Source organism: Sebastes fasciatus, chromosome 9, assembly GCF_043250625.1.
Source record: "Sebastes fasciatus isolate fSebFas1 chromosome 9, fSebFas1.pri, whole genome shotgun sequence".
Taxonomy (NCBI): Eukaryota; Metazoa; Chordata; class Actinopteri; order Perciformes; family Sebastidae; genus Sebastes; species Sebastes fasciatus.
In genome coordinates, this window is record NC_133803.1 from 9,456,724 (window position 1) to 9,481,976 (window position 25,253).

A 25,253-nucleotide genomic window follows, 5' to 3' on the forward strand; every position below is an offset into this window, starting at 1 on the left:
ATATACATATTCATATAGTTACATATGCACATAAATATACATCAGCACACAAGCATACCAAAGACTATAGTTCAGCTGATTGGAAAAGCCATTCTATAAAAGTGGGTTTTAAGACGGGTTTTAAAAGTCGTGACAGAGTCTGCTGATCTGATGCTCATTGAAAGACTGTTCCAGAGTCGGGGAGCCAGTACTGCAAAAGCTCGATCACCTTTTGTTTCCAACCTGGTCTTTGGAACAGTTAAAAGACCCAGACTTGCAGACCTGAGGGGCCTGTTTGGACAGTACCGTGTGAGGAGCTCAGTTACATACTCCAGTGCCAGATCATACAGAGCTTTATATGTGATTAAAAGCACTTTCTAATCATTTCTAAAAGAGACTAGGAGCCAATGAAGTGAAGCCAGAATTGGTGTGATGTGAGAGCATCGTTTGGTTTTCAGTAGTCTAGCTGCAGAGTTCTGAATACTACTTTCTATACTTCTATATTAATACAGACAAACACTTAAGTTTGATTACTTAATCATATCATATATTAGTCTGATGAACGCTGTTTACATACACTAGACTTGCTGCTATTAATCACACCACTGCCTTTTCCCTGTAATTGTGTCTTTAATTGGTTCTTGTATAGTTTGAGTTTATATTTTTTACTTTGATTCCTATTTTATTTTTATATACCTTGTTCTATTTACCTTCTCTTTTTATCTGTAGCCTAAATATACTTGTGCTGATGCTGCAACTACCGAATTTTCCCTAAAAGGCTTATCTTTTCTTATGATTGTCTTCACCCTGTTGCAGCATGATGTTAAGTTTTTAAAATTTTGAGGAAAAATCAGTCGCACAGAAGTTAATCTCCGAAAACCCGAGCTTGGTGGAGGTGTTTGAAGGCAGCACCGTGCAGTGTAATAGTGGGGGCGGTGTTCGTCATGGAGGACATGAGTGGTGTGAAACCCCTGGACAGCGCATGATTGGCTTACAAACAGCTGACTGGCTCAAGGGTGTGTTACACTTCAGGAATTTCTATAAATTGTCAATCGGTCCAGAAAAAGTCATATAAATGTCTTAAAATGACAAACACCCTTGAATGATTATGTTTAACAAAGTTTTGGAAATATTTACAGGACTATTTGTAATGTAGGTCACAGCATGCTACTGTGATTGTAATCCTTCCAGTCTACCATCTACTACCAAACAGGGCCGGCTTAAGGCATAAGCCATATAGGCGATCACCTAGGGCCCTCTAAAACAAAATAATTATAATTTTTTTAAATATTAATACAGTATATATATATATATATATATATATATATATATATAAGGCCCATTTGCTGCATTGAGGTATCAAATGAACAAATAAATAAATACAGAAATACACTTTTCAACCCGTAACTCTCTTTCTCACACTTTTTCATCTGCCCGGCCACACTTATTTGTTAATAGAAGTTTAAATTGTAGTGAAACTGACTAAATACTTTTAAGCCAACAATATCAGGGACCAATTGTTTAGTTAAATGATAATAAATCCAGTAACTTTATGAATATATTTATGTATTTATGGTTTATGGGACTATAGGGTTAGGGTTCTAGAGCAGACCCATCCTGCCAAACATCATATAAAGTCTCTGTAACATTTTTATTCTTTATTTATTATTTTTCTCATGTATATTTTGGTTGTATTTATTTAATCTATTTTGAAAAATGTGATATATATATATTCGTGTATATGAATACAATTCCTTGCTCCTTTTGTTCAAGCTATAGTGTCTTATTGATGCGCATTGAGGTTGCATAAAATAATAATAATAATGTCCAACTAAAACAACCTTTATGATTCCTGGGTGACGACCTGACTTCAAAATTAGATAAATGTCAATACTTTTGGAGACATTAGGTCCTATATGTTTTAACAATATTTACAGTAATAAAGTACACCAAAACATGGAAAAAAATTTAGCAAAGCTAAAATACAAAAACTACATATTAAAAGATAATAATTTCTGTTCCTGTTTAGCTACAGTATATTGACTGTTATTAATAATATGAGTGATCAACTGGAGGCTCTGTCAGATCTACAGAGATGTTTCTAGATCTGCATCAATAGAAGTAGTGATGTGACACATGTGACCACCGGGTGGGGTTGTTTACCCACCTCACAGGCATGGTGGAGGCACTCACACACCTGCAGTTTTACAGGAAAATATGGACTTAATGAACACATTAATAACCTGATGACAAACTGACACAGACTCGAGGCAGTGTTACTGTAATATAAGAGCATTTAGTCTACTTTATAATCATTACTAGGCTGTACAGCTGCAGAGGCTTATGTAAAAGGCTTACACCTCATAAGACAATAACTGTCACCTGGAGAAGAAGGTGGCACTAATACTCCGGAGGTGTCCGATTATGCGTCAGCGAGGCGGACCAGTGCGCGTCTGTCCGAGCTCATCCGGCACGACATGGACACAGCAGGTAACGCTCTCACGCTTTGTTCACTTTAACATGCAATGTTACCATTGTTTCACAGGCGTTTTATAGCGTTTCACTGTTCTAGATGTCAACAGGAATACGTTTAGACTGAAACGAGATGCGTTAAAGTTTATCTGATAGGCCACTTGTTTATGTTTTAACATCTCTTAGTCGCTCTCCATGGTGCTGACTGAGAGAAAAACACGTCAAGTGCAATGAGAGTAGGACAAGGTTATTTCTGTTGACACATATTAAGGAGAGATATTCTACTTTATTTTTTATTCTATTCAAGGTCCCAGCAGGTTATAGGTCATTACTGTATCAAAATGAGTTTTATTATCCCCATCTGTTAACTTCTGACATCACATTACTCATCACAGCATATTATCCTCACAACAGATATCCATTTAATTAAACATGACCTGAGGGGGAAGCACCATGCACCGCTGACTTCTCTGCAGACAGGCCGGCTGCAGCCTCTCAGCTGAAGCAGCACGGGACAAGGCACATCATCTATGGAGATGGACTCTAAGGAAACTATAGTGGATTATATCAACAACCTACAAAGACAAGTCCACAGTTCAATCATGGAGCACTACTTTTTGCCAGCGTTTTTTAAATGATTGTTTGTTCATTCAACTTTGAGTTTTATTCTATGTCACAATTTCTAATTCGGATCTTGGCATTCTTTTATTTAGCCTTGTTTATGGTCTGAAACTGGTTTTAATGAAGATCAGGGATGGTACCTAAAGTTGCCTGCTTCAGTGGGGACCAACTCCAGTATTTGATCATCCACTTTGGACCAGCAAGAGCAAAAAAAGAGTCCAGTTCCCCACCAGTCTTGTTCCCCACCTCCGTTCCCTAAATCCCAGGCTGCACCTCTTCCATCCTGACAGTGGACCCCAGGTATCCTCCTGTCTGGATGACTAAGGGAAGAATTGCCAGGACCATAGCATGGCTCGCTCCTCTCACCCCTCTGGCTTGGGGGACATGACAAATGGAGGAGGGCACCCCCGCTTCAACCACGGAGGCCAGACCGGGGGTTCCCACAACACCACGCGCTACATGCTGAAGAAGCAGCACCGCCACAGACGCAGGTCCTCTTCACCTATGGGCAGGGTCATTCTCATCAACGCACCTGTTGATGGTGAGTCCTCCGTTACCGTGGTTACACACACACACACAGTGTCACTGGCTGCAGAGGCACACTCAGGACTGTTCAGTCAGTCAGTCAGTCATAATAGTCAATGAGCCAGGGGGTTGATTGTGCCAATTTGGAGGGACCATGTCTCATTGTGACATTGTTCCTTGACAGGTCAATGTCCCTAGTGTTGGAAGCTTTCTGTGCTATCACTCCTTTTTTCATTCTTCCATCATTATTAAGGGTAACCTTATCTGAATATCATGAAGTCATATATTATTATAAAGCTTAGACTATAATGTATCTACCAGTCACATTTTCATGACACTGGGGACAACATAATTTGACCTTTGACCTCTAAAGCTGCAATAGGGAATATTCTGAATGCCTCTCCAAATCCCCTTATAACTAACTTCATATTGATCTGATGTGCCTATGGATAATTCCATCATAAAGAGCACATTAACACAATTTTTTTATCAGAATAAACTTTGTGCAGTTTGTTTCTGATAGAATGTTCACAACTTTGCATTGGATGTTGTTATTGAGGCAGTTAAATGTTGTTATTGAGGCAGTTAAAAACAGCTTTCTAAGCTGCAGAAACACGAAATAATAATAACGACGGACACATTTTGGGGGTCTGGCTCAGGGACTATAAATCCAAGTTTAGTAGATAGTAATAATACAATATACTGTAGATACCAGAGATTAGAGAGAGATTAGTTGATTCATTGTTTAGTCAATCAAATTTGATAGTCTACTCATACCAAAAAAATGCAGGTTCTGGTTCCTAAAATGTAAATATTTGTTGGTTTCCTTATTCTCTTATGATAGTAAACTGAATATCTTTGAGTATTGTGATCAGACCAAACAATTCGAGGACTACACTTTTGGCTCTGGGAACTTTTTTTTTTTTTTTTTACGTTATTTTTTGGGGGCATTTTTAGCATTTTTATTGACAGGACAGTGGATAGAGTCTTGGAAAGGGGGGAGAGAGAGAGAGTGGATGCGGAAAGGGCCACAGGCCGGATTTGAACCCAAGCCACCGCGGTCAGGACTGAGCCTTGTTACATGGGCGCCCGCTCTACCAACTGAGCTAACCAGGCGCCCGGCTCTAGGAACTTTTGATGAATATTTTTCTGTATATTCTGACATTTTACTGATGAAACAATCCATCAATGAATTGAAAAAATAATTGGCAGATTGATCAATAATGAAACTGATCATAAGTTGCAGACCTAGTAGATATCACACATGTAATCTACACATTAATATCTCAGTGAGTCCGGGTTGAATGTTTCACACTAATTAATATTTCTAGGTTAGAAGATTTGAAGCATGAAGTTGGTCAAATTTGTAGGTATTAGATATTAAAGTATTGACAAAATATTGATGTTTCAGTTCTCTTTCCCCCACAGTAATTGAGTATCAAGAATTTCTGCAAATTATTTGGTTTTCTTTCAGTTTTGAAATCAAACCTGACCCTTGTGTTGCTCCGCAGGAGGGGATGACTGTGAAGACATTCACACAGTGACAGTAGACAAGAGTCCAGATGGGCGGCTGGGTTTCAGTGTCCGCGGGGGCTCTGAGCATGGACTCGGCATATTTGTCAGCAAGGTGGAGGATGACAGCCCTGCAGGTTAGGAGGAAATGAGTGTGTGTGTGTGTGTGTGTGTGTGTGTGTGAATGTGCTTCCCACGGTGACGGCAAGCTTATTTTTCAGTGCGCTAACATCTGGGCATGTTGTCCTCTGTTTCCATGTGACATTTACTCTTGTGTATCATGCTGAGTTCCACCTGTGTCTGCAGCGCAGGCTGGGCTGACTGTGGGCGATAAGCTGGTGGAGGTGAATGGGGTCAGCCTGGAGAGCATCACCATGAGCAGCGCGGTGAAGGTCCTGACGGGCAACAACAGGCTGCGGATGGTGTTGAGGCGGGTTGGAAAGATCCCAGGCATCCGCTACTCAAAGGAGAAGACCACATGGTGAGGCCAAACAGCTCAGTACAGGTTGTGTCAATGTGAATACAGCTGCCAGAAATGATATCTTACATCTAATCTACAATTAAATATTTACGCTTCATAGTTAATTCAACAACTTTACCAAACAGTAACTGAATATTATGACTACTTTGCTATATTGTTATGTAAAGCAGACTACAACCTTGTTGTTACCACCACTGACCTTTGCATGGCCCTTGTTTTGTGAAGTCTTGTCACTTGACTGTAGCTCACACTGGTTATCTTTCTTTTGGGATATACTGTATCTTGGTTTCATGTGGCAGCAGTGGATGGATTACCGCTGTGACCTTTATGGCTATTTGATTAACCGATACTGACAAGCTTGACTGCAATAGAGGCAAGAAAGCCGTGCATGTGAATGTTTTCATGCGTGCATATACAGTATGTCATCTTTTGCATATGTGTGTGTGTGTGTGTGTAGGGTGGATCTGATTCACCGGCGTATGGTGGTGGAGGAGAGCGGCCGTACACCGTCAGAGGCCAGTTCAGACAGCGCTCTACGCAGGATCATACATCTCTTCACCACATCAGATGACTACTGTCTGGGTTTCAACATCAGAGGAGGCAAAGAGTTCGGACTGGGAATTTATGTTTCTAAGTATGAACCTAGCGTGGTTTGAAACTAATGCTGGTTTTAACCTCCCCCCCCCCCGCCGCCCCCCTTGTTGGAGTGTCCTTGAGTAACAAAAAGGAAGGGCAAATGAGAACACAATTTTCCCACAGGAATTAAATATAATAATCTCATTTGCAGTTTGGTTTGTTTTTCTTTTTGCATTAAATCAAAGCAACCAGGCAACAATTAGAAGGTTGACTTTATCGCCATTACAACAAAAGTTGTTAAGAAACTGCTTTGATGAGCTTGTAGTGTGAATAAGCAACCCGGTATCAAGCCAAAGCGTGTAATAGACCCGTCTGTCCACCATAGAATAGCACGTCATGTTTTGCCTCGCCGAGGCGTGAATATTACACGTGTAGCTTAAACTTAACTTAAACTTTTAAAAAAACAGTTTATGTTAAGTTATATTACACACGTGTATGAAGGTGCAGTACCAGCAGGAGGCAACAAAACCACTTAGTTAGGTTTAGGAAAACCGTCATGGTTGGCCTTGAAATAAGTATGTAAACTAAGTAAAATATGTACGGAAATAATGTAACACTAAGGAAAATACATCACAAACATCACTAAAACACATGTCACAAACGTCACTAACGCAACTTACAAAAACAACACTGGTCTCGAATAGTGGTACCAGTCTCTTGGTTGAAAGTCCTGTGTTTGTTGGACCCATACACCTCCCCACCAAACTGCCATAAGCAGTCTTCCTCACTTTTTATTCTACATCACTAGCTCTGAGCATAGCATATTTAAGCGGATGAATTTACATTACAGTCAGTACAGACTACATGGCATACAAATAACACGCCGAAAGCAAGACGTTCTTATTGCACGCTTTTGCTTTGCGCATTATCATAAATGTAAAATATTCAAAATACTTATATCACAATTAAATACAGAGTAGAAAATGAAAGAAAAGTGTAATTGATATAAGAAGTTAGGTATAACCGTATACTGTAACTGCCCAGTTTAACCAGCGCTCAGATTTAATAGATGTTTATATCTCCTGTGTGTGTGTGTGTGTGTGTGTGTGTGTGTGTGTGTGTGTGTGTGTGTGTGTGTGTGTGATGCATTTCTGCATTTTCTCTTCAGGTTGGACCCGGGTGGGCTTGCCGAACAGCATGGCATCAAAATGGGCGATCAAATCCTCGCAGCCAACGGGATCAGCTTTGATGACATCACCCATAGCAATGCAGTCGAGGTCCTGAAGAGCCACACCCACGTCATGTTGACCATCAGGGTGAGACACGATTTTACAGACAAACACTTGAGGTCAAATTTAAAGTTGCAATCAATAATTTTTATATTAATAACGGATCAAATGATTATGTGTAATGTGAAAGGGGTTGCTTGTAATGACGAGCTGACAGAGAATTATCACCCAACTTTGCAGTTCTCTTCGGCTCTACGGCGTGATTTAGCCTCTTTAAGCTCATCGTTTTAGTTTTACGACCCGCAACATCTGTGTTTTTGTTCACTCTCGCCGCTCTCATCATCCCTTTTTTCAGCTAAAAAGCTCTAAAAACACACTGTACACTGCCTGCCCAACACCAAACAGCAGACAGCCACACTTAGTGGTGAACATAGTGGAGCATTTAGCAGCTAAAGAGCAAAATAGGAGTTGGTGGAGAACAAAACAGAGCTAAAAGGAGAGTAAATATTGGACTTAGGTTCATCTGGTGGACACAAATACGACTCAAATGAATGTTGCTCCATGTCTGCTGGTTCTGTAGATAAGCAACAAACACGTTAACCACATCAACTTTATAACTTTATATGTCAATGTTGTGTTTACAGGTTGTTCCCCTCAAGTGTCCAAAAGATCAGTAAATGCAGGCTTAAGTCTGATTTCAGAAATGTGTCTCCCTTGGTCCTATACACATCCATGGTGCAGTGTTGTATGGCAGTGTTAATCATTTGCTCAGGTTTAAACATAAAGATTGATTGGGTGCTTTAAGTGCTTTGACACGATAATAAGTGTTACAGCGTGTTAAACAACACCGGCTCTTCTCAGGAGGGGACAGAATGAGCCGGCACAGCAGAGCAGGCAGCTGGCCCACAGCCCTCAAGTTCATTATGTTTGTCCGTGTACGCACGCATGTGTGCAAGGCCGCGCCACTTGACCTGTGTCATTTTTAGATAAAGGAACTGTGTGTATGTTTGCGTGTATGAATGGGCACATGTGTGTTGTTGTGCAGTGTGTTTGAGCGCTCTCTTAGCTCGCTGACATCGCTGCGTGCTCATTTTACTCCTCTGATCTCAGGTTCCACGTGTGAAAAACAGCCAGGGACGACGTTCATTATTCAAAGGCAGTCAGGGATCAGGTTATAATCAACAGAAAGCTGAAATTTATGGCTTCCTTCTGTCATGTATTAGACCCATTTGTGGGTCAGAGTCACACATAGTGTGTTTAGGGTTCATTTTAATTACTGAACTCTGTCACGCAATCCAAGGCTTTTGTGGAAATTTTTTTGATGTAACCTTGCTACATCTGTGTGCCTTCTCTTTGACCTTAAGCTGTGTTGATGAGACAATCCCTTAAAATAGACTTGAGAGGATATCGGATTTCAGAAACTAGTTCTTGATGCAAAATGGCACCTTCCTTTAAACCTTTAGAAACTGTGGCACCCCTTCATAGTGATTTTTTTTTTTCATGGCATCCTCCCATTTGGTACAGACATTCATGGTGCCCAGAGGATGAATCCCAATGACTTTGGTGATCACAACTTTTCCTCTAGCGCCACAATGAGGTTTACATTTGTGGTTTTCAGTGAAATAATTCAACAATTAGCAAATGGATTGACATCCCCTTCACAACATTCCCGTTCCCTTCAAGATGAATTCTAACAACTTCGGTGATTCAACATGGTAAACATTACACTTGCTAAACATCCATGTGTTTACACCGTCACTGTAATAGCGTGATAGCATGTTAGCATGCTGACATGAGCGTTAAGCTCAAAAGTACAGCTGTGGCTAAATTTAGCTGATAGTCAAGAAAACATAGAGATTCTACTTCATGAGCATCTGGTGTAGACACATTTTTATTTGTAACAATTTGTAGTTTTCTCGTACGATTATGTTAACTGTTTATGTTCTTGCTGAATATTTCATGTTTTTGCACTTGGACAGGAAGCTGGGAGATACCCTGCATACAAGGAGATGGTGGCAGAATACGGCTGGCTCGACAAACGTATGTTGACTATTCCAAAATATGATTTTATTAGACAGAGATAGTGTTTAAGATGAGTTTCAAAAGAGATGATGACTTGAACAGTAGTGGGGAAAGAATTACCTGCATTAAACTAAATATTATAGAACAAAATATTGAAGATGTGACCCGGTGATTTGAAGTTTTAACTTCTCATTTCCGTTTGCAAATCCATCCACATGTTTTATTCTACTTGGAAATCTTATATAAGAAAGTGGAACAGTGGCCACATGTAGCCTGCTTATACTAAAACCCTGTCATTCAATTTCTTCATAGGACTCAAATTCCTTGTTTTTCAGTTTGATATGAGTATTTCTGAACACAGGGATTAATTCAGTGAACTCAAAAGCAGCTCAGTCGTCTGGAACAGAGCACGACCTGACATCTGGGTCAAGATGCAGAGTTATTTAGTTTGTATGAGTATGAGTTTCATTAAAAAAGGAAGAAGAAAGAAACAGAATAACTCCTGGTTCATGTTCTGTCTCTCAAAAGTTTAGAGGATTAACAGGACACGAGGGCAGACAGACTTTGATCCAAACAAAGCAGACTGTGGAAAATAAGGAAATTAAGTTTCCTGTGCAAATCTTATTCACTGTGTAACCTGGCAGCTTTGTGTCTGTGTTGTGCTCAAAATAAACAGTTGGAAAGTTTCATTTGTATTGCACTGACACAATAGTATTTAAAACACTCACTAATCCCCATAATTCATTCTAATTATGGATTGTTTTCCACAGTGGCCAATGGGGGCCCTGCTCCTTTCTCCCAGGGTTCAGACTCCAACTCCTCTGCCTCCTCGTTGTCCTCCAGCACCCCTCTAAGCTCCCTCAGTGGTCTCTCTCAGGTCTTTTTCCCTACTGTCTTTGGCTCCGACATGGTAGACGTCGCCATCTCCACAGAGGACCGCTCCAGACGTCAAAGCAGCGCAGAGCGAACTGCTGACACCGCCATACAGACAGACCCCTACCCTCCAAACTACCCGGACCACCCCTCGACTAATGGGTCGTACCACGACAGGCTGGTCGCCACAGAAACCAGCCGGACTGTAGGTGCCACAGTGCTGCTGAAGGACACAGTCATACGCGGGAAAGGGGAATGGCCGAGGGAGATGGGAGGAGCTGGAGAAGGAGGGCGGTCCCGTACGAGGACGCTGTCATCTGGGGACCAGGAAGTAATGAAACACTCTCCTAAAACGGAAGCGCTGATGGCCCTGAGCAGACCACGGAAGCCAATCAGACGTTCCCAGAGCCACATCACTGCATCAGGTGAGACCTGCAGGCTCACTGGGATTGCTTTATAGACTTAAAGGTCCAGTGTGTAGCATTTAGAGGGATTTATTAGCAGAAATAGAATATAATATTCAAAACTGTGTGTTCATTAGTGTATAATCACCAGAAAATAAAAATCGTGTTTTCGTTAGCCTAGAATGAGCCCTTCATATCTACATAGGGAGCGGGTCCTCTTCACAGAGTCCGCCATGTTGCACCACCATGTTTCTACAGTAGCCCAGAACAGACAAACGAAACACTGGCTCTAGCGAGAGCATTTTGCGTATTTACGTTACCGGAATGCCACCGTCCGACGCGCTTGGAAAGGGAGGGGTGAGCGGAGGGGAATTCAGTTGGTTGCAATCTGCAACCTCACCGCTAGATGCCACTAAATCCTACACACTGCTCCTTTAAATGTCATATTAATTTATAAAAAGTTGTTTTGTATTAGACGTAGGCTGATCAAGTCAGCTGGGCTGATATATCAGTGGTGGGCAACTTCAGGGTCTGAAAAGTGAAGCCAGTGCAGAATTGCCTTAAACTTGCATTTTTTCTAATAGCCAGCAGGGGGCGACTCCTCTGGTTGCAAAAAGAAGTCTGGTTGTATAGAAGTCTATGAGAAAATGAGCCTACTTCTCACTTGATTTATTACCTCAGTAAACATTGTAAACATGAGTTTATGGTCTCAATTGCTAGTTTCAAGTCTTCTTCAATACAGCATGATGTTAATTTAGTAAATTATGATCCCATTTAGAGTCAAATAGACCATAAAGCAGGGTATGTTTTAGGGCGTGGCTATCTTGTGATTGACAGGTTGTTAACCGGCGTTGTCCGGTCTGGGAGTTGTCTGTGTTTTCGTCTTAAAACTTTAACCCTTTCACAGTGTTTTCAGTTCATGAAAGTTAATTATAACCTTTTTGGTCACCTAAAAATGTCTTATTCAGCATTTAGTTGTACTTAGGTCCACCCTCCCATGTCACTTCTGGTTGCAAAAAAAACAAGAGGGTGACTGCCAAAAACGGAAGTCCACAAACCAATGGGTGATGTCATGGTGACTACGTCCACTTCTTATGTACAGTCCATGTATATCAGTCGATATAAGCTTATTGCAGTTGTGTTGTTTCATATGTTGGCAGAAAGAGAACAAGAATTTACAGCACAAAACTGTGCAAACGTGTTAATAAGTTCAGTATCATGCAGGTTGTACTCTCTATTGTGGTTGTTGATTGTAGTGGTAGTGTCATCCATCTCAGTTGAGAAATCAACCTTCCCAGAGTCACGGCATGGTGAGTATTGCTGCCACAATGAGCTTCAGTTCTTTGGCTGATTTTTGTGACAGTACCTGCACTCACTGTGTAATGAGATCCACTCTCAAATCCTCCAGGGATCTTTCTGCAGGCCATCAGTCAGTCTAATGATCCCTCATCTTTCTGTCACTCCAGGAAGTAAACAAGAACATCCAGACACCACATGGCTGATTTAAGATCCAGACCCAATTTGTCCAAGAGCACAAAGTTCAACGCACACTCATGATTAATCGGCGCCCTTTACTATCACTAGTTGTACCTCTGTGAGAAATGAATAAGAACAAGCACATGGAGAAATATCTCATCCGAGCCTTGGCTCAGCTGTTGAGTTATTGAGCCTTTCCCTTTCAATTTATCCAGCTCATTCATACCTCCAGGACCTGGCGGGGGCTCGGGGTGAAGCTCAGGGCTGATTCGACATTTGTTATGTAAGCTGGAGCACTTCGCTGTAGTGCCTTCACTAGATAGGGGTGTGTTCAGGTTAGCGGAGCTGCAATTCATCAGAATTACTGTGTTACTTTCCACAGTGGCAGATTTACTGCAGTGAACGGAGGAGCCGACTGGAAGAGAAATGATCAGTCTGTACTCATAGAGGAGAGTGTGTATCACCCACTGTTATTGGCTAACAGTTAAGCACGAAGCAGCACAAAGCCTAATGAATTATGTTTTCAACACAATACACAAAGATGTCCTATTCTTGCTATGGCTCAACACTATTTATGGAGGATTTTCATATGAATTAGTTAAGTTTAGTTAAATTACTTGTTTGCATTCATTTACATTATTTAGCAGGTGTTAAAATCAGTCATGTTTCACAGCATTTGGTTGGGAAAATGCCTCTGTATTGACTACATAATGTTGATTTACAGGGATTTGAATGTTATTATGTCTTTTTTTCCACCTTCAGAGGACAGAGAAAAAAAGAAGAGGCAACAGAAGGAGAAGCGCTCGGGAGAGGGTAAAACCAGCCTGCAGCGATCTAAAACCTTTGTCAACCTGCTCTTTAAGAAAGACCGGAAAGAGAAGAGCCGCTCCAAGTCACCGTCTCACCATGCTGACAAAGGTGAGGGCACGGTCACAGGACTATTTTTTTTCTTTCCAGGCACATATCCTGCATCCCACACAGCAAAATACAGCCAAAGGTTTGTACTGAAATGACATTTTTGTTTCACTTCAGTTATTATATTTGAATTACTGAACAAATTGGAGATATGGGCAGTAATTCAGAGGTCTGGAACCAGGCAACATACATAGTGTCCTGTTTCAGACTTTATTTCTGGCATTTGGGGGGTTCCTGTCCATCACAGTAGCTTTTCGCTCATTTCTGGGAGTTCATATGTTTACATCCGTTTTGGTCATCAGTGGTAATACTGGATGGGAATCGACAAACATCGGACATAGATGTGAGGTGATTCAGCTGTGCAACAGCCTCACTAGAAAGGTTTTGGGACATTTTGCATGGACATCCCTGGGTTTTTGAGGTGAAGTTAGGGCTGCATTTTTACACTTTGCTAAAAACACAAGCAGCGTGTTGAGGCGTTGAGCGTCTATTCTGTACTGAGTGCTGCACGTTTGGTGTTTACTTCTGGTCGTTGAGAGTTGAAAAATGTTCAACTTTGGGAAAAACTCCACAATGACCAACCATCACATCCTACATATAGGCTATAAGTGCTGGACAACAACAGCACTGTGCCTTATTGCAATTCTGTGTTCTGCATTTAACAGTAAACAAGTATTTAATTTGTCATTTATACAGCAACAATATACGTAATAATACCCTAACAATAAAGCTTATATATACAGGATAAATAAAGTCATTTGCATAGCGGAAAAAAAAAAAAAGTTGCAATAATATTGCATATTGCACTGTTGGGCCAATCATTATCACCGCAGGGGAAATTCCTTCACCGCAACAGGCCTAGGTGAAATGGAGTGAGTGTATCTCATGCCATCTGCAGATGTTTTTGTTCCCATCTTGTTTATTTCCGTTTCCACTTTAATTGCTTAGATAAGGAGCGGGGTCGTCCCTTCCAACTCTTGACCTCTCCGAGGGAATCCCGTGCTGGGGTTAAAGACAGCAGCCCGCTGCCCCGACCAGAGACCCTGCAGCTCGTGGAGGACATGGCAAAGAGACTGCTCAGCCAGGATGAGGTGGCTGCTGTGATGAGACACTGTCGGCGGGTGAGTTCCCGATCTGAAATTACCATCTCTAACACCTCAGTGGCACTCTCCTCCTGTGTGTGTGTGTGTTTTTTCCTCCCACTGAATGAAAACCAGCTGGACTACTTGTAGGCTTAAGTGTGCAGTATTGTTCCCTGTGTTGCTGAGTGTCCTTCAGTGATAGAGGTGTCTGGCAGCAGCTCTGACAAAAGATGGATTTGGCCTGTCATTTATGATTAGGATCAAATATCAGCCAACATCTGATCCCTCTTGTCTCTGTTGGCACCTTCTCACACTTAGTGGCCAATTTCAGGGTATCAGCTCCTCGGCCGGCCCTTTGATATCAAGTCTACTTAGAGCGCAGTATGACTCACCTGATAATACAGTAATTAAACACCAAAGACTGAACAGAGCAGAGTGCAGTGGCGTTCATGGAAAAATTAATATTTAATGTACATGCAACATGTCAGAAGACAACCCAACTCCCACTCATGAAAATGTACAGTTGGGTCACTCCTATTATGCAGCCACATTTTTGGCCTCATAACATGTGGCATGTTTAACTGTCACATGTTATGAGGCCACCCACACATTGGCCAATCTCAGGCAGTCAAAAAATAACCCTTACAGACCTTTTATAACTTCATCACATATGTTTTTACATAAATTTTGATCCGACCAATTTTCTTCATAATTTAGCGTAACTTCCCTTAAAAAACAATGATGTAACTACCTGAAAATGGTCTCAATGAGAAACTATATCATCAAAGAGAGTATAGCATGGCCTAGAAATTAAAGAATATTTTGAATATTTGATAATTTTATGGCTTATAGTTCTTGTAAAAGTTGATTACTTTGCACTGGGGACATGGTAAAATCGAGCACATGTACCTTAATCTATAATTTAAGCCCTTAGTTATAAATATTTGACACATGTTAAACAAAATATGAGGCAGTAATTCATGGGGACAAAAATGTCGCTGCATAACAGGAATGTCGCAGTTATGATTTTAACACCTTTAGTTAAATGCCTACTCCAGCCATTTAGTACTGCACTTCCATAAAGTTGGGGGACTCCTAAGAGACATATTTTAATAAGATTGGCAAAAATTGATGCAGAAGAGTCGGATATATCCTGACCTTTAGTCTCAAGTACAGTGGATCTATTTCCCATAATGCACCTGGATAGTGTCTCTCATTCGACACTCCCTTCCTCCTAAATACTCTCCTTTCAAACCCCACACCTTCAGTTTGCAACGCAGACTTTATGTTAAAAGACTCAAGCACAAGCCAAAATAACTCTAATGACATCATCAGGGTTATTTTTTTTAAACTTTGGAAAACCCCCTCCACACAGTTTTCACAGTTGAGTAGTACTTCTTGTGACGAGTAAACTGAACTCCATGTGTAAAATTGGTGGAGTGCCCCTTTAAATAATCCCCTGATAAAGACCTGTCTATAATACACAACCACACTAGTTGGCTCTTCTTATTCTTCTCCTCTAATTCGTGTACCAATCTAACCTTTCCCTCAGTTTTTGTCCGACAATGTGATTGAGGATTTAGTGCGTCCCCTTTTGGCAATCTTGGACAGGCCAGAGAAACTGCTACTTGTCAGAGAAATAAGGTGAGATACACAGAGTATTATGTACAGTATAATACTGTTTCTATATGGTATGTGTTAATATGTATGTAACTGACTCGGATCATATCCTCTGCAGGATGCTGATACCTACTACTGAGGTGGCTCGGTTTGACAGCATGGTCATGCCCTTTGAGCTGGAGGCGTACGATATTCTCAAGAGTCGCTCTGGTAAGCACAGGAATGTTTTTTTATTCATTCAGCTCAATATAAATTCGTAATTTCCTGTTTGCATAACAGAAACAAAAGAAATTACACAAGGAATATATGAAAAATATGTGATATATCTTTAGTTGTATATTTGTTCTTAGCTCGTTCTCCAGCTCTGCGCTCCCCCCGCACTGGAACCCCTCGACGTCACCTCATCACCCCAATCCCAGGTACGCTCTCTCTTCCTTCCTCTCACCTCCTTTCACCTTTCTCTTTCTAGATCTCCCCTCCTTCTTACCCCCTCTCTGTCCGGTTGATGTCCTTTCTCTAATCCCAGAGCAACACGAGATACACGAGGGGCTTAAACCGCTAACCTTTTGTCTCCTTCCCCTCCCGCTCTTACTTTTCCTCCCTCGCCTCCCTTCTTTCATGCCTCATCTCATATCTGTAGTGTTAAACTGAAACACCTGCAGGCACGGGCCATATCCCGTCCCTGGCACTCCCATCCACACACACACGCATGCACACACGCACAAAGCCACCTCCTGACCTCATATAAAACACACTTATACACACACACTGCCATGCACAAACTATCTCAGGTTTCCTGTGCCTGCGCTGAAGCAGAGGCTTGTGTTACATCTCTGCGGCCAACAGAAAGGACTGAGACGGGCCTGGTTGGCCATTGTGACACTTCAACAATACAGAGATGCTATTATCCTTCTCCTCATTCAAGAGTCATTGAGACACAATCAATACAGTCTTACTTTAGACTGACTGCAGCCATCTCACTTTCTAAAATCACAGGCTAGGGGTCACAGGGTCAACATCAGTATTTCAGTTTGGTGCTCTGTCTCACTAAATTAAGTTGGATATTATTGTTTTGCAAAGAAATTATAAATATAAGATGACAGTGCCATTTCAAAGAGCTTTAAGTGAGTGCTTTTTTAGAGGACGCCCTTGAGATCCTTGCATGAACAAGCTTGTTCTGATGTTTTCGTGGCATCAGTATTCCAAGTATACGTAATCCTTATAGGTTACACTGTTGTTTACTTTTTATAATGATATGCCCAGTTGAGGAAATAAAACTCTATTCTGCTGTATGTAGAAAATTCCAATGCAATGACAATGCTAGAAGGTAGTTCAGTACAAATTGAGCTTGTTTTATCCAGTGGGCACCTTCTGGGTCTGAAAAGTGAAGCCAAAGCGGAAGTGCCTTAAACTTGCATTCTTCTTTCTCGCCAGCAGGGGGTGACTCCTCTGGTTGCAAAAAGAAGTCTGATTGTATAGAAGTCTGTGAGAAAATGAGCCTACTTCTCACTTGATTTATTACCTCAGTAAACATTGGAAACACGAGTTCAGCATGATGTTCATTTAGTTAATTATGATCCCAATTAGAGTCAAATAGACCGTAAAGCAGGGTATGTTTTAGGGCGTGGCCACCTTGTGATTGACAGGTTGCTACCACGGCGTTGTCCGGTCTGGGAGTTACCAGATTAAACCTTGTGAGTGCAATGCTAAATCAGTGGAGTAATCTTTTAACTCGGGCTGAAAGGCTTCACATCACTGTGTTTATGTGCTGAAGTTCTACAGAAGTTCTGAAAGAAACATCTACTTTTGCAGGATTAAAGCTGAATTTACAGTTTTTATGTTTGTCCAGACTACAGAGGTGGGTTCCAGCTCCAGCCAGTCCAGGACACACTTCAGGAGCGTCAGTTGATTGAGGAGTTGGAGAGATTACGTTTGTCCGGCCAACAGTCAGGCCATCTGCCTCCATCCCGTGCCTTCACCCCTCTGCTGGATGTACCTGTGGACAACTACATCTCCTCTACTGGGCGCTCGCGCTCCCTGAGCCCCTTACCCACCCACAGCTTCCTCCTCACCGAATCACCACACAGCACCCAACGTGGGCACCAACACCATCGCTCCCCTAACAGAAGAGAGAATGGGGCGTCGCGGTATGATGAGGTCTCCTTGTTGTCAGTGTCTGACCGGGGAGACGTGGCTTCTGAACGAGGGAGGTCAACTGTGAGGAACGGTCATGGGAGAGCGAGGAGGGAGGCGAGTCCCGAGAGCGTAGATGGCAGACAGGGCAGGCAGGAGGGCTACACAGAGGTCAGCGTACATGTTCCTTCCCAACGGCAAGGGAGAACCCCGCTGGCTGATGTGTTTGAGGCCCGGAGAGACAAGAGTCCGTCCACAGGCAGAGAGAGCAGTCAGCAGCTAAATGGGCATTCACAAAATGGTCACGGTGTGAAAAGAAGAGCAACTCTGCCGCCTGAGGAGTATGAAATCCACACTTTGACCATCTCTAAGGGCAAGCAGTCACTGGGTGAGTTAAATACAGAAACATGTGTATTTTTCACTTTAGTTTAAGTTTAATTGATTGATTTAAGTGTTACCGTTCTTAATCTTTGAACAAGTTTGTTCAATATACTGGCAAGTAGAATAAAAATGACTATTGTAAAACTGTCCATTTTATTGTTTTCATCCTCCCATATATCCATTACATCACCAGTAGAGGTCAGGGTACCACCTACTACTAAACTGAAAGGAAGAGTTAAATGCTTTAATGATAACTGAAAAAGACCCAATAGAGTATATACACACTATTAGACTACTTAGAATACAATACTGTCAAGCAAAACCTTGGTTTATTAATGTGTTATTTCCCTGTGTGTTTACAGGTATTAGTATCTCTGGAGGTATGGAGTCTAGAGTCCAGCCCATGATAAAGATTGAGAAAATCTTCCCAGGAGGAGCTGCATCTATGAATGAGGCTCTGAAGGTGAGTTAGTTATGACAGAGACAGGAAGAAACACCTCAATATATCACAAAAATGGGTGTCAATTGAATGACAAGGGCTAAAAAAGTATGAGTATGATTCTCAGCCTTGAGAAAAAGGTGGTAAACATAATTACATCTTTTCACCATAAGTATTGAAAGTGTACTTTTGTTCCCTCATAACACCCTGAGTTAAAGCACATTAACGTCCATCCTGGTTAGAGTGTATTGTAAGTACCTGTCAGACCTCTTTCCTGTGATTATGAGCTGTTGTTGCTATAAGTAAGCATGTCTTTGAAGTAGAGGTTGAAGGTGTGCAATGAGGAGTGGAGACGAGAAGAGTGGAGAGCCATCTCAAGTGGCCCATCGCCTCCATTATTGATGAGGTACACAGGTGCTGGTCTGCTAATGTATTGCTAATATATTGCCCGCACAGTAACATAACAGTCATTTGTGATCTTGGCCACTTAAACACACATGATACACACACTCATTCACTACAGTTAACCACAGCCTAATAGAGTCAACGATACGGCCGTCAAACATCACTTGCATTAAGATATTTGAAAAAAGTGTGTTTCCTAACAGCTAGCTATCAATACCCAGGTCTAATGCCTGATTAGAGTGTCAAACATAGGATCCAGTATCTGCTCAGCCTTTCAAATTCAAAGAATGTGCCTCTACCGTGCCTGTAGTCACGCACATGCCTGCACTCATCTTGGAACGAGAAGATCATAAAGAAAGAGAAAAGAGAAAGCAAATAAATCCGTAACAGAGCAAGGAATGGCAAAGATGGAAAATAAAGCAGGATATTAGGGTGTATAAAAACCAGAACCTGGCACAGATAAGCATTGGAACAAGAGTATACAGCCACGCTAGCAGGTCTGTGAGGCTTCACTAATACAAAATGGTACTTTGAGCTGAATGCTAACATCAGTACATCAAGTTATCAAAATTCATCCTGAGGGGAGCATGAATGTCTGTATGGAAATTCATGGCAAACCATCCAATAGTTGTCGAGAAACTTCACTAAAAAACACAAATGTCAACCTCATGGTGGCACTAGAGGTAAAGTCAGGGAGTCACCGTAAGAGTCATACTCTGGGAACCATCAATGACTGAACCAAATGTCATAGTATATGATAATGCATGTAATAGTTGAAATTAAATTTCAGTCTGGACCACAGTGGTGTCAGAGTGACGTACCAACATGCCGTCAGCATGGCTAAAAGCAGAGTAGTTGTTGCTTAGTAGCCTCAGACACAGATATATGGCTACTTGCCAGCACCCACACTGCTATCTGTTGTCTCTACCTCACACCTCACACCTCGGCACGTCAGCTCACGGGCTCGGTGATATCTCCTCTCCCTACTCTGTAGAGGGAAGTGAGATCAGGGCAGCTCAACATGCATCCTGTCTCCTCAGAGGTGGAAAGAGTGCTAGAATATTACACTAAAAGTATTGTTACTTTAAAGACATGTTTCTCAAGTAAAAGTACTGACCGTATAAAAATGTAATTAAGTAAAAGCAAAAAAATGGGTCAGTTAAAATGTTAAAATGTACTCTGAGTAAACTGCGTTTCAAAGGGAGGGGGGTCTGCAACAAGACCCCATATGTCCAAACAGACGGGCACTCTGCAGTCTGTGCATACTGATTATCAATTATAAATATTAACTGCCTTCCCCCCCTCACACTAACCAGAAAAGAGACAAAACTAGACAATTAAGACAATAAAACCAAAATGACTGACAATAAATAAAACAAGCTATGGAAACCACGGCGCCTGAAACCTCTTTTAAAACTGTAGAATAAAAACATCACCAAATGTGAACAATATAAACACAGGGGCTAAGCCATACAGTCCTATGGGCAGTTTTTACACGCAAAACACGTAGGCTACACGCAACTACGTTGCTAAGCAACGAAGAGGCGTTCTCATCAGCAGAGTTCAGCAGTGTGTTGTTGTCATAGATATATCGTTAATGGTTGTTGTACTCACCTGTCTGATGAACGGCACCAGTCCACTCTCCTCTCTGGTCCCAGTATAACCGGTCCACTCTGCCTCTCTGGTCCCAGTCCCAGTATAATCAGTCCACTCTGCCTCTCTTTCCCAGTATAACCAGTTCACTCGGCCTCTCTGGTCCCAGTCCCAGTATAACCAGTCCACTCGGCCTCTCTTTCCCAGTATAACCAGTCCACTCGGCCTCTCTGGTCCCAGTCCCAGTATAACCAGTCCACTCGGCCTCTCTAGTCCCAGTATAACCAGTCCACTCGGCCTCTCTGTCCCATTATAACCAGTCCACTCGGCCTCTATGGTCCCAGTATAACCGGTCCACTCTGCCTCTCTGGTCCCAGTCCCAGTATAATCAGTCCACTCTGCCTCTCTTTCCTAGTATAACCAGTCCACTCGGCCTCTATGGTCCCAGTATAACCAGTCCACTTGGCCTCTCTGGTCCCATTATAACCAGTCCGCTCGGCCTCTCTGGTCCCATTATAACCAGTCCGCTTGGCCTTTCTGGTCCAAGTATAACCAGTCCACTCGGCCTCTCTGGTCCCAGTATAACCAGTCCACTCGGCCTCTCTAGTCCCAGTATAACCAGTCCACTCGGCCTCTCTGTCCCATTATAACCAGTCCACTCGGCCTCTATGGTCCCAGTATAACTGGTCCACTCTGCCTCTCTGGTCCCAGTCCCAGTATAATCAGTCCACTCTGCCTCTCTTTCCTAGTATAACCAGTCCACTCGGCCTCTATGGTCCCAGTATAACCAGTCCGCTTGGCCTCTCTGGTACAAGTATAACCAGTCCACTAGGCCTCTCTGGTCCCAGTATAACCAGTCCACTCGGCCTCTATGGTCCCAGTATAACCAGTCCACTTGGCCTCTCTGGTCCCATTATAACCAGTCCACTAGGCCTCTCTGGTCCCAGTATAACCAGTCCACTCGGCCTCTCTGGTCCCATTATAACCAGTCCGCTTGGCCTTTCTGGTCCAAGTATAACCAGTCCACTCTGCCTCTCTTTCCTAGTATAACCAGTCCACTCGGCCTCTATGGTCCCAGTATAACCAGTCCACTTGGCCTCTCTGGTCCCATTATAACCAGTCCGCTTGGCCTCTCTGGTACAAGTATAACCAGTCCACTCGGCCTCTCTGGTCCCAGTATAACCAGTCCACTTGGCCTCTCTGGTCCCATTATAACCAGTCCGCTTGGCCTCTCTGGTCCCAGTATAACCAGTCCACTCGGCCTCTCTGGTCCCAGTATAACCAGTCCGCTCGGCCTCTCTGGTCCCATTATAACCAGTCCACTAGGCCTCTCTGGTCCCAGTATAACCAGTCCACTCGGCCTCTCTGGTCCCAGTATAACCAGTCCACTCGGCCTCTCTGGTCCCAGTATAACCAGTCCATTTGGCCTCTCACACCTCAGTGAAGGTAGAAGTTCCTCAGTGAACGCAGAAGTCACCTCTGGAGGATGTTAGCTTGTTAGCATTTAGTATGCTAGCCAGACCTAGCATGCTGCTACTGTTCAGGTTGCGAACAGGTTCAGGTTGGGTGTTAGCGTGTCAGCCAGGTGGTGCATTAAATCAGTCATTAATTAAGATATATGCAAAAAATGACCTATGCCGAGGCACAATAATGCCCGGCCTGTGAAGGTGAACTCGGACGTGAACTGAAACATTTCTAGGGTGCTATTTCCGGAGTGTCTCCTCTCTGTAGCTCCGCCCTCTTGCGGCCGCAGACACACCTGCAGCTTCTTCTCTGCTGCGGCTGCTGATTAATCTCTTTTCTTTTGTAGTTCATCAGGACTTTCTCATGTGACTTTTGTCTATACTCTGTAACGGATGAGAGTACAATACTTGACTTAACAAATTGTAGCATACTTAAGTAGAACTAAAATGACTGATTTTTAAAAATAGGCCAACTCAAAGAGTACAAGTAGCCTTCACAAAAAACAACTTTGTTGCAGTAACAAGAGTGAATTCATTACTTCCACCCCACATGATAACTTACAATCAGTGAAGACCGCTGTGCACACATATTTTCCTGTTCATTAGCCACCTGCTTTTATCAATGGAGATTTGGACATGAGTGAGCCATGTACCTGCATCTAACTGGCTGTGTAGGAGGGTGTAGTAGTAAATAGTGCAACATGTGACAGCTGACTGGACCTGCCTTTTCAATGTGCAGGCTTGTGTGTGGAAAGGGCTGGTTTACACACATTATACAAATTCAGTGTATGGATCTATGTTTACTTCTCTGTAGAGATTTCCCTTACAATAAATTACACACAGAGCCAATACGTCTCCTCTCCTCAGCTAAATAATCTAGTTGAATGTATTCGTAATGGCCTGGTAAACCACATTATGAACGATTCACTGATCCTTCCATGCAAGCTGTAGTCATTTTTACAGGCCGTGTTATTTTTGGACCGTGACGTCCATTGGCTAGAAAAGAGGAAACCTCATAAATGCGCTCCATAAATGGCCGTAAAGAGGATGGGGCAGATTAGGTTGCGATCTATTTAATTCAAATAAATTACTTTTCAAAAACGATGAAAAAAAGCACTTTTAATCTGCTCTTTGGTTAAATGGATCTAAATCGTTTGATGCTGTCCTCACGGAAGGCTATACGGTTATTGGTGAACACCATGAGCTGCAAGAAAACCTGTCTGAACAAAGGACACAGGTCTACCCTCCTCCTGTACAAATATGTTTGACCCATAATAGATCAAGTGCTGAATGAAGGGAAAACAAATGTCTTTGTGTCTAATCACTGGAAAGGAAAAGGGAAAGGGAAAAAAAGGAAAATACAACAATGGCCGTTGGCCTTGCGTGTTTCTGTGTTGCTAACCTTCACTGAGGTTGAGCACACGAGGCAGGTGCATCCTCGTCAAACCCTGATGACATCAGAGGAAGTTCCTCTCCTCAGGCCTCTAAAGTTTTGCCACTCTCTGCTCGCATCCTGCAGGAAACAGAGAGAAAACGGCCCAGCTGTGTGTGTGTGTGTGTAGTTGTCTCAGTGTATGCTCTTTTTTCAACAACCTTGTGCTGAAGGGGAAACTTTATATGTGCACTAGTGACGGCCTTCAGTGTGAATATATTAAACTAACAGGAGAGCCCCAATTCTCTCTGGCATAAATCAGGTTCCCGCTAAGGGACACGATCACTGCAGATTTATGGAAACTGTGCATAAGGGACAGATTGCTCCAGAGAAGGAGATACAGAGGGGGAGGAAACGTTTTGAACGTTAAATGTCTGTGTTTGCATTTGCAGGCAGGGTACGAGTTGTTGTCCGTGGACGGCGAGAGTCTGCAGGGGGTGACTCATCAGCACGCGGTGGATGTAATTCGCAGAGCGTTCAGCAACAAGGCCAAAGACCCGATGGTTTTTGTGGTCAAGGTCTCCAAGGTCCCTACCACCCCCACCAGCCCCAGGAGACCTGCGGACTGACCTCTGTGTGCCTCATAGTCGGACTGCAGTTCGGGCATTAAGGACACCAAAACCCTGCAACTCCTGTGGGAGCGAATAAACTACAGGATTCAGAGAGGATATGGGACGGGTAGATCTCCGGTCATAGTGGAGAGGAAGGGATGCACAGAAGCATTTGTCCTGTGAAAGGCAGAGTTATGACAGTAAATTTGTAAAAGAGAAAGGTGGACATGCTGAAGCAGCTTATTTATCCGGATTAAGATTGTTATAGGTCACTTTTGTTACGATGAAATGTAAGTGTTGAAGTACAACTGTTGCAACTTTTATAAAATTCTTAGTGTTTTTACTTAATGCCTACATTGCACATTAACTGGACAAAAAGTATGTGTTTTTTGATAAGATCATGGTTCAAGAATTCCTCCTTGGTTGAAGTTGTGCCACTGTTTGTCGCGTGGCAACCTTGCCGTGACCCCTGAGCGCTGCCTGATTGTGGAGCCAGTGGTCTGCACTTTTCAGATGGAGCATCTCAGTCCTGCAGGCCTGCCAGAGGGAGATTACCCCAGCCTGCGTTATGAGATTCAGAGATTTATACCCAGATTAAACCCCTGTATTATGTCAAAACTGATAGTTTGGGTTTAGTGGATGTCTGGGGGGATTATTACAAATTGCTGCTCAGTATTTTTGTGCTGTATTTTTCTGGCAGAAGTGCTTGTGCTCTGGAGCAATCCGCCACATTAGGGGCTTAATTACACCACGCTGTGGACTGAGCTTATGCAGACATGTGGAGGAGTTGGAAAAACATGTCAATGAGAAATGCAGGACATGAAGGCCAGTGGCACAGTTTGAATCAAAAGTAGGGTAGAGGAGATACGGGCAGCAAGGTAATACAGTGTACATAGTGCCTTACTTCTGCAGATGGCCAGCGGGGAAAAACATTGATAAATGTTACACAAGAGAGAAGCTGGAAGAGCTCAAGGAGAAATGTTTCAATTCAGACATGCAATTCAATTTAAAGATGAAATTGAGCGTGTCTTTGAGTTATTACAAAGTGCTTCGGGTATTTGACTTTACT

The 25,253-nt window shown here is 42.6% G+C and overlaps 1 protein-coding gene across 2 annotated transcripts; it reads left to right on the plus strand.

The window, feature by feature from the left end:
- The first annotated feature begins 1,349 nt into the window (after nucleotides 1–1,349).
- Nucleotides 1,350–24,631, plus strand: pdzd7a (PDZ domain containing 7a). 2 transcript variants are annotated; one of them, XM_074645888.1, is made up of 16 exons: nucleotides 1,350–2,469; nucleotides 2,866–3,613; nucleotides 5,109–5,246; nucleotides 5,416–5,590; nucleotides 6,048–6,224; nucleotides 7,335–7,482; nucleotides 9,375–9,435; nucleotides 10,188–10,715; nucleotides 12,933–13,088; nucleotides 14,034–14,206; nucleotides 15,720–15,811; nucleotides 15,906–15,997; nucleotides 16,138–16,206; nucleotides 17,637–18,308; nucleotides 18,664–18,764; nucleotides 24,026–24,631. In XM_074645888.1, exons 2-16 carry the CDS (start codon nucleotides 3,421–3,423, stop codon nucleotides 24,200–24,202), a joined length of 2,952 nt encoding a protein of 983 aa, XP_074501989.1. In that variant the 5' UTR covers nucleotides 1,350–2,469; nucleotides 2,866–3,420; the 3' UTR covers nucleotides 24,203–24,631. The 2 variants fall into 2 exon arrangements, with proteins under 2 accessions (XP_074501989.1, XP_074501990.1); XM_074645889.1 differs by lacking the exon at nucleotides 1,350–2,469 and having other exon boundaries at nucleotides 2,580–3,613.
- The last annotated feature ends 622 nt before the right edge of the window (nucleotides 24,632–25,253 follow it).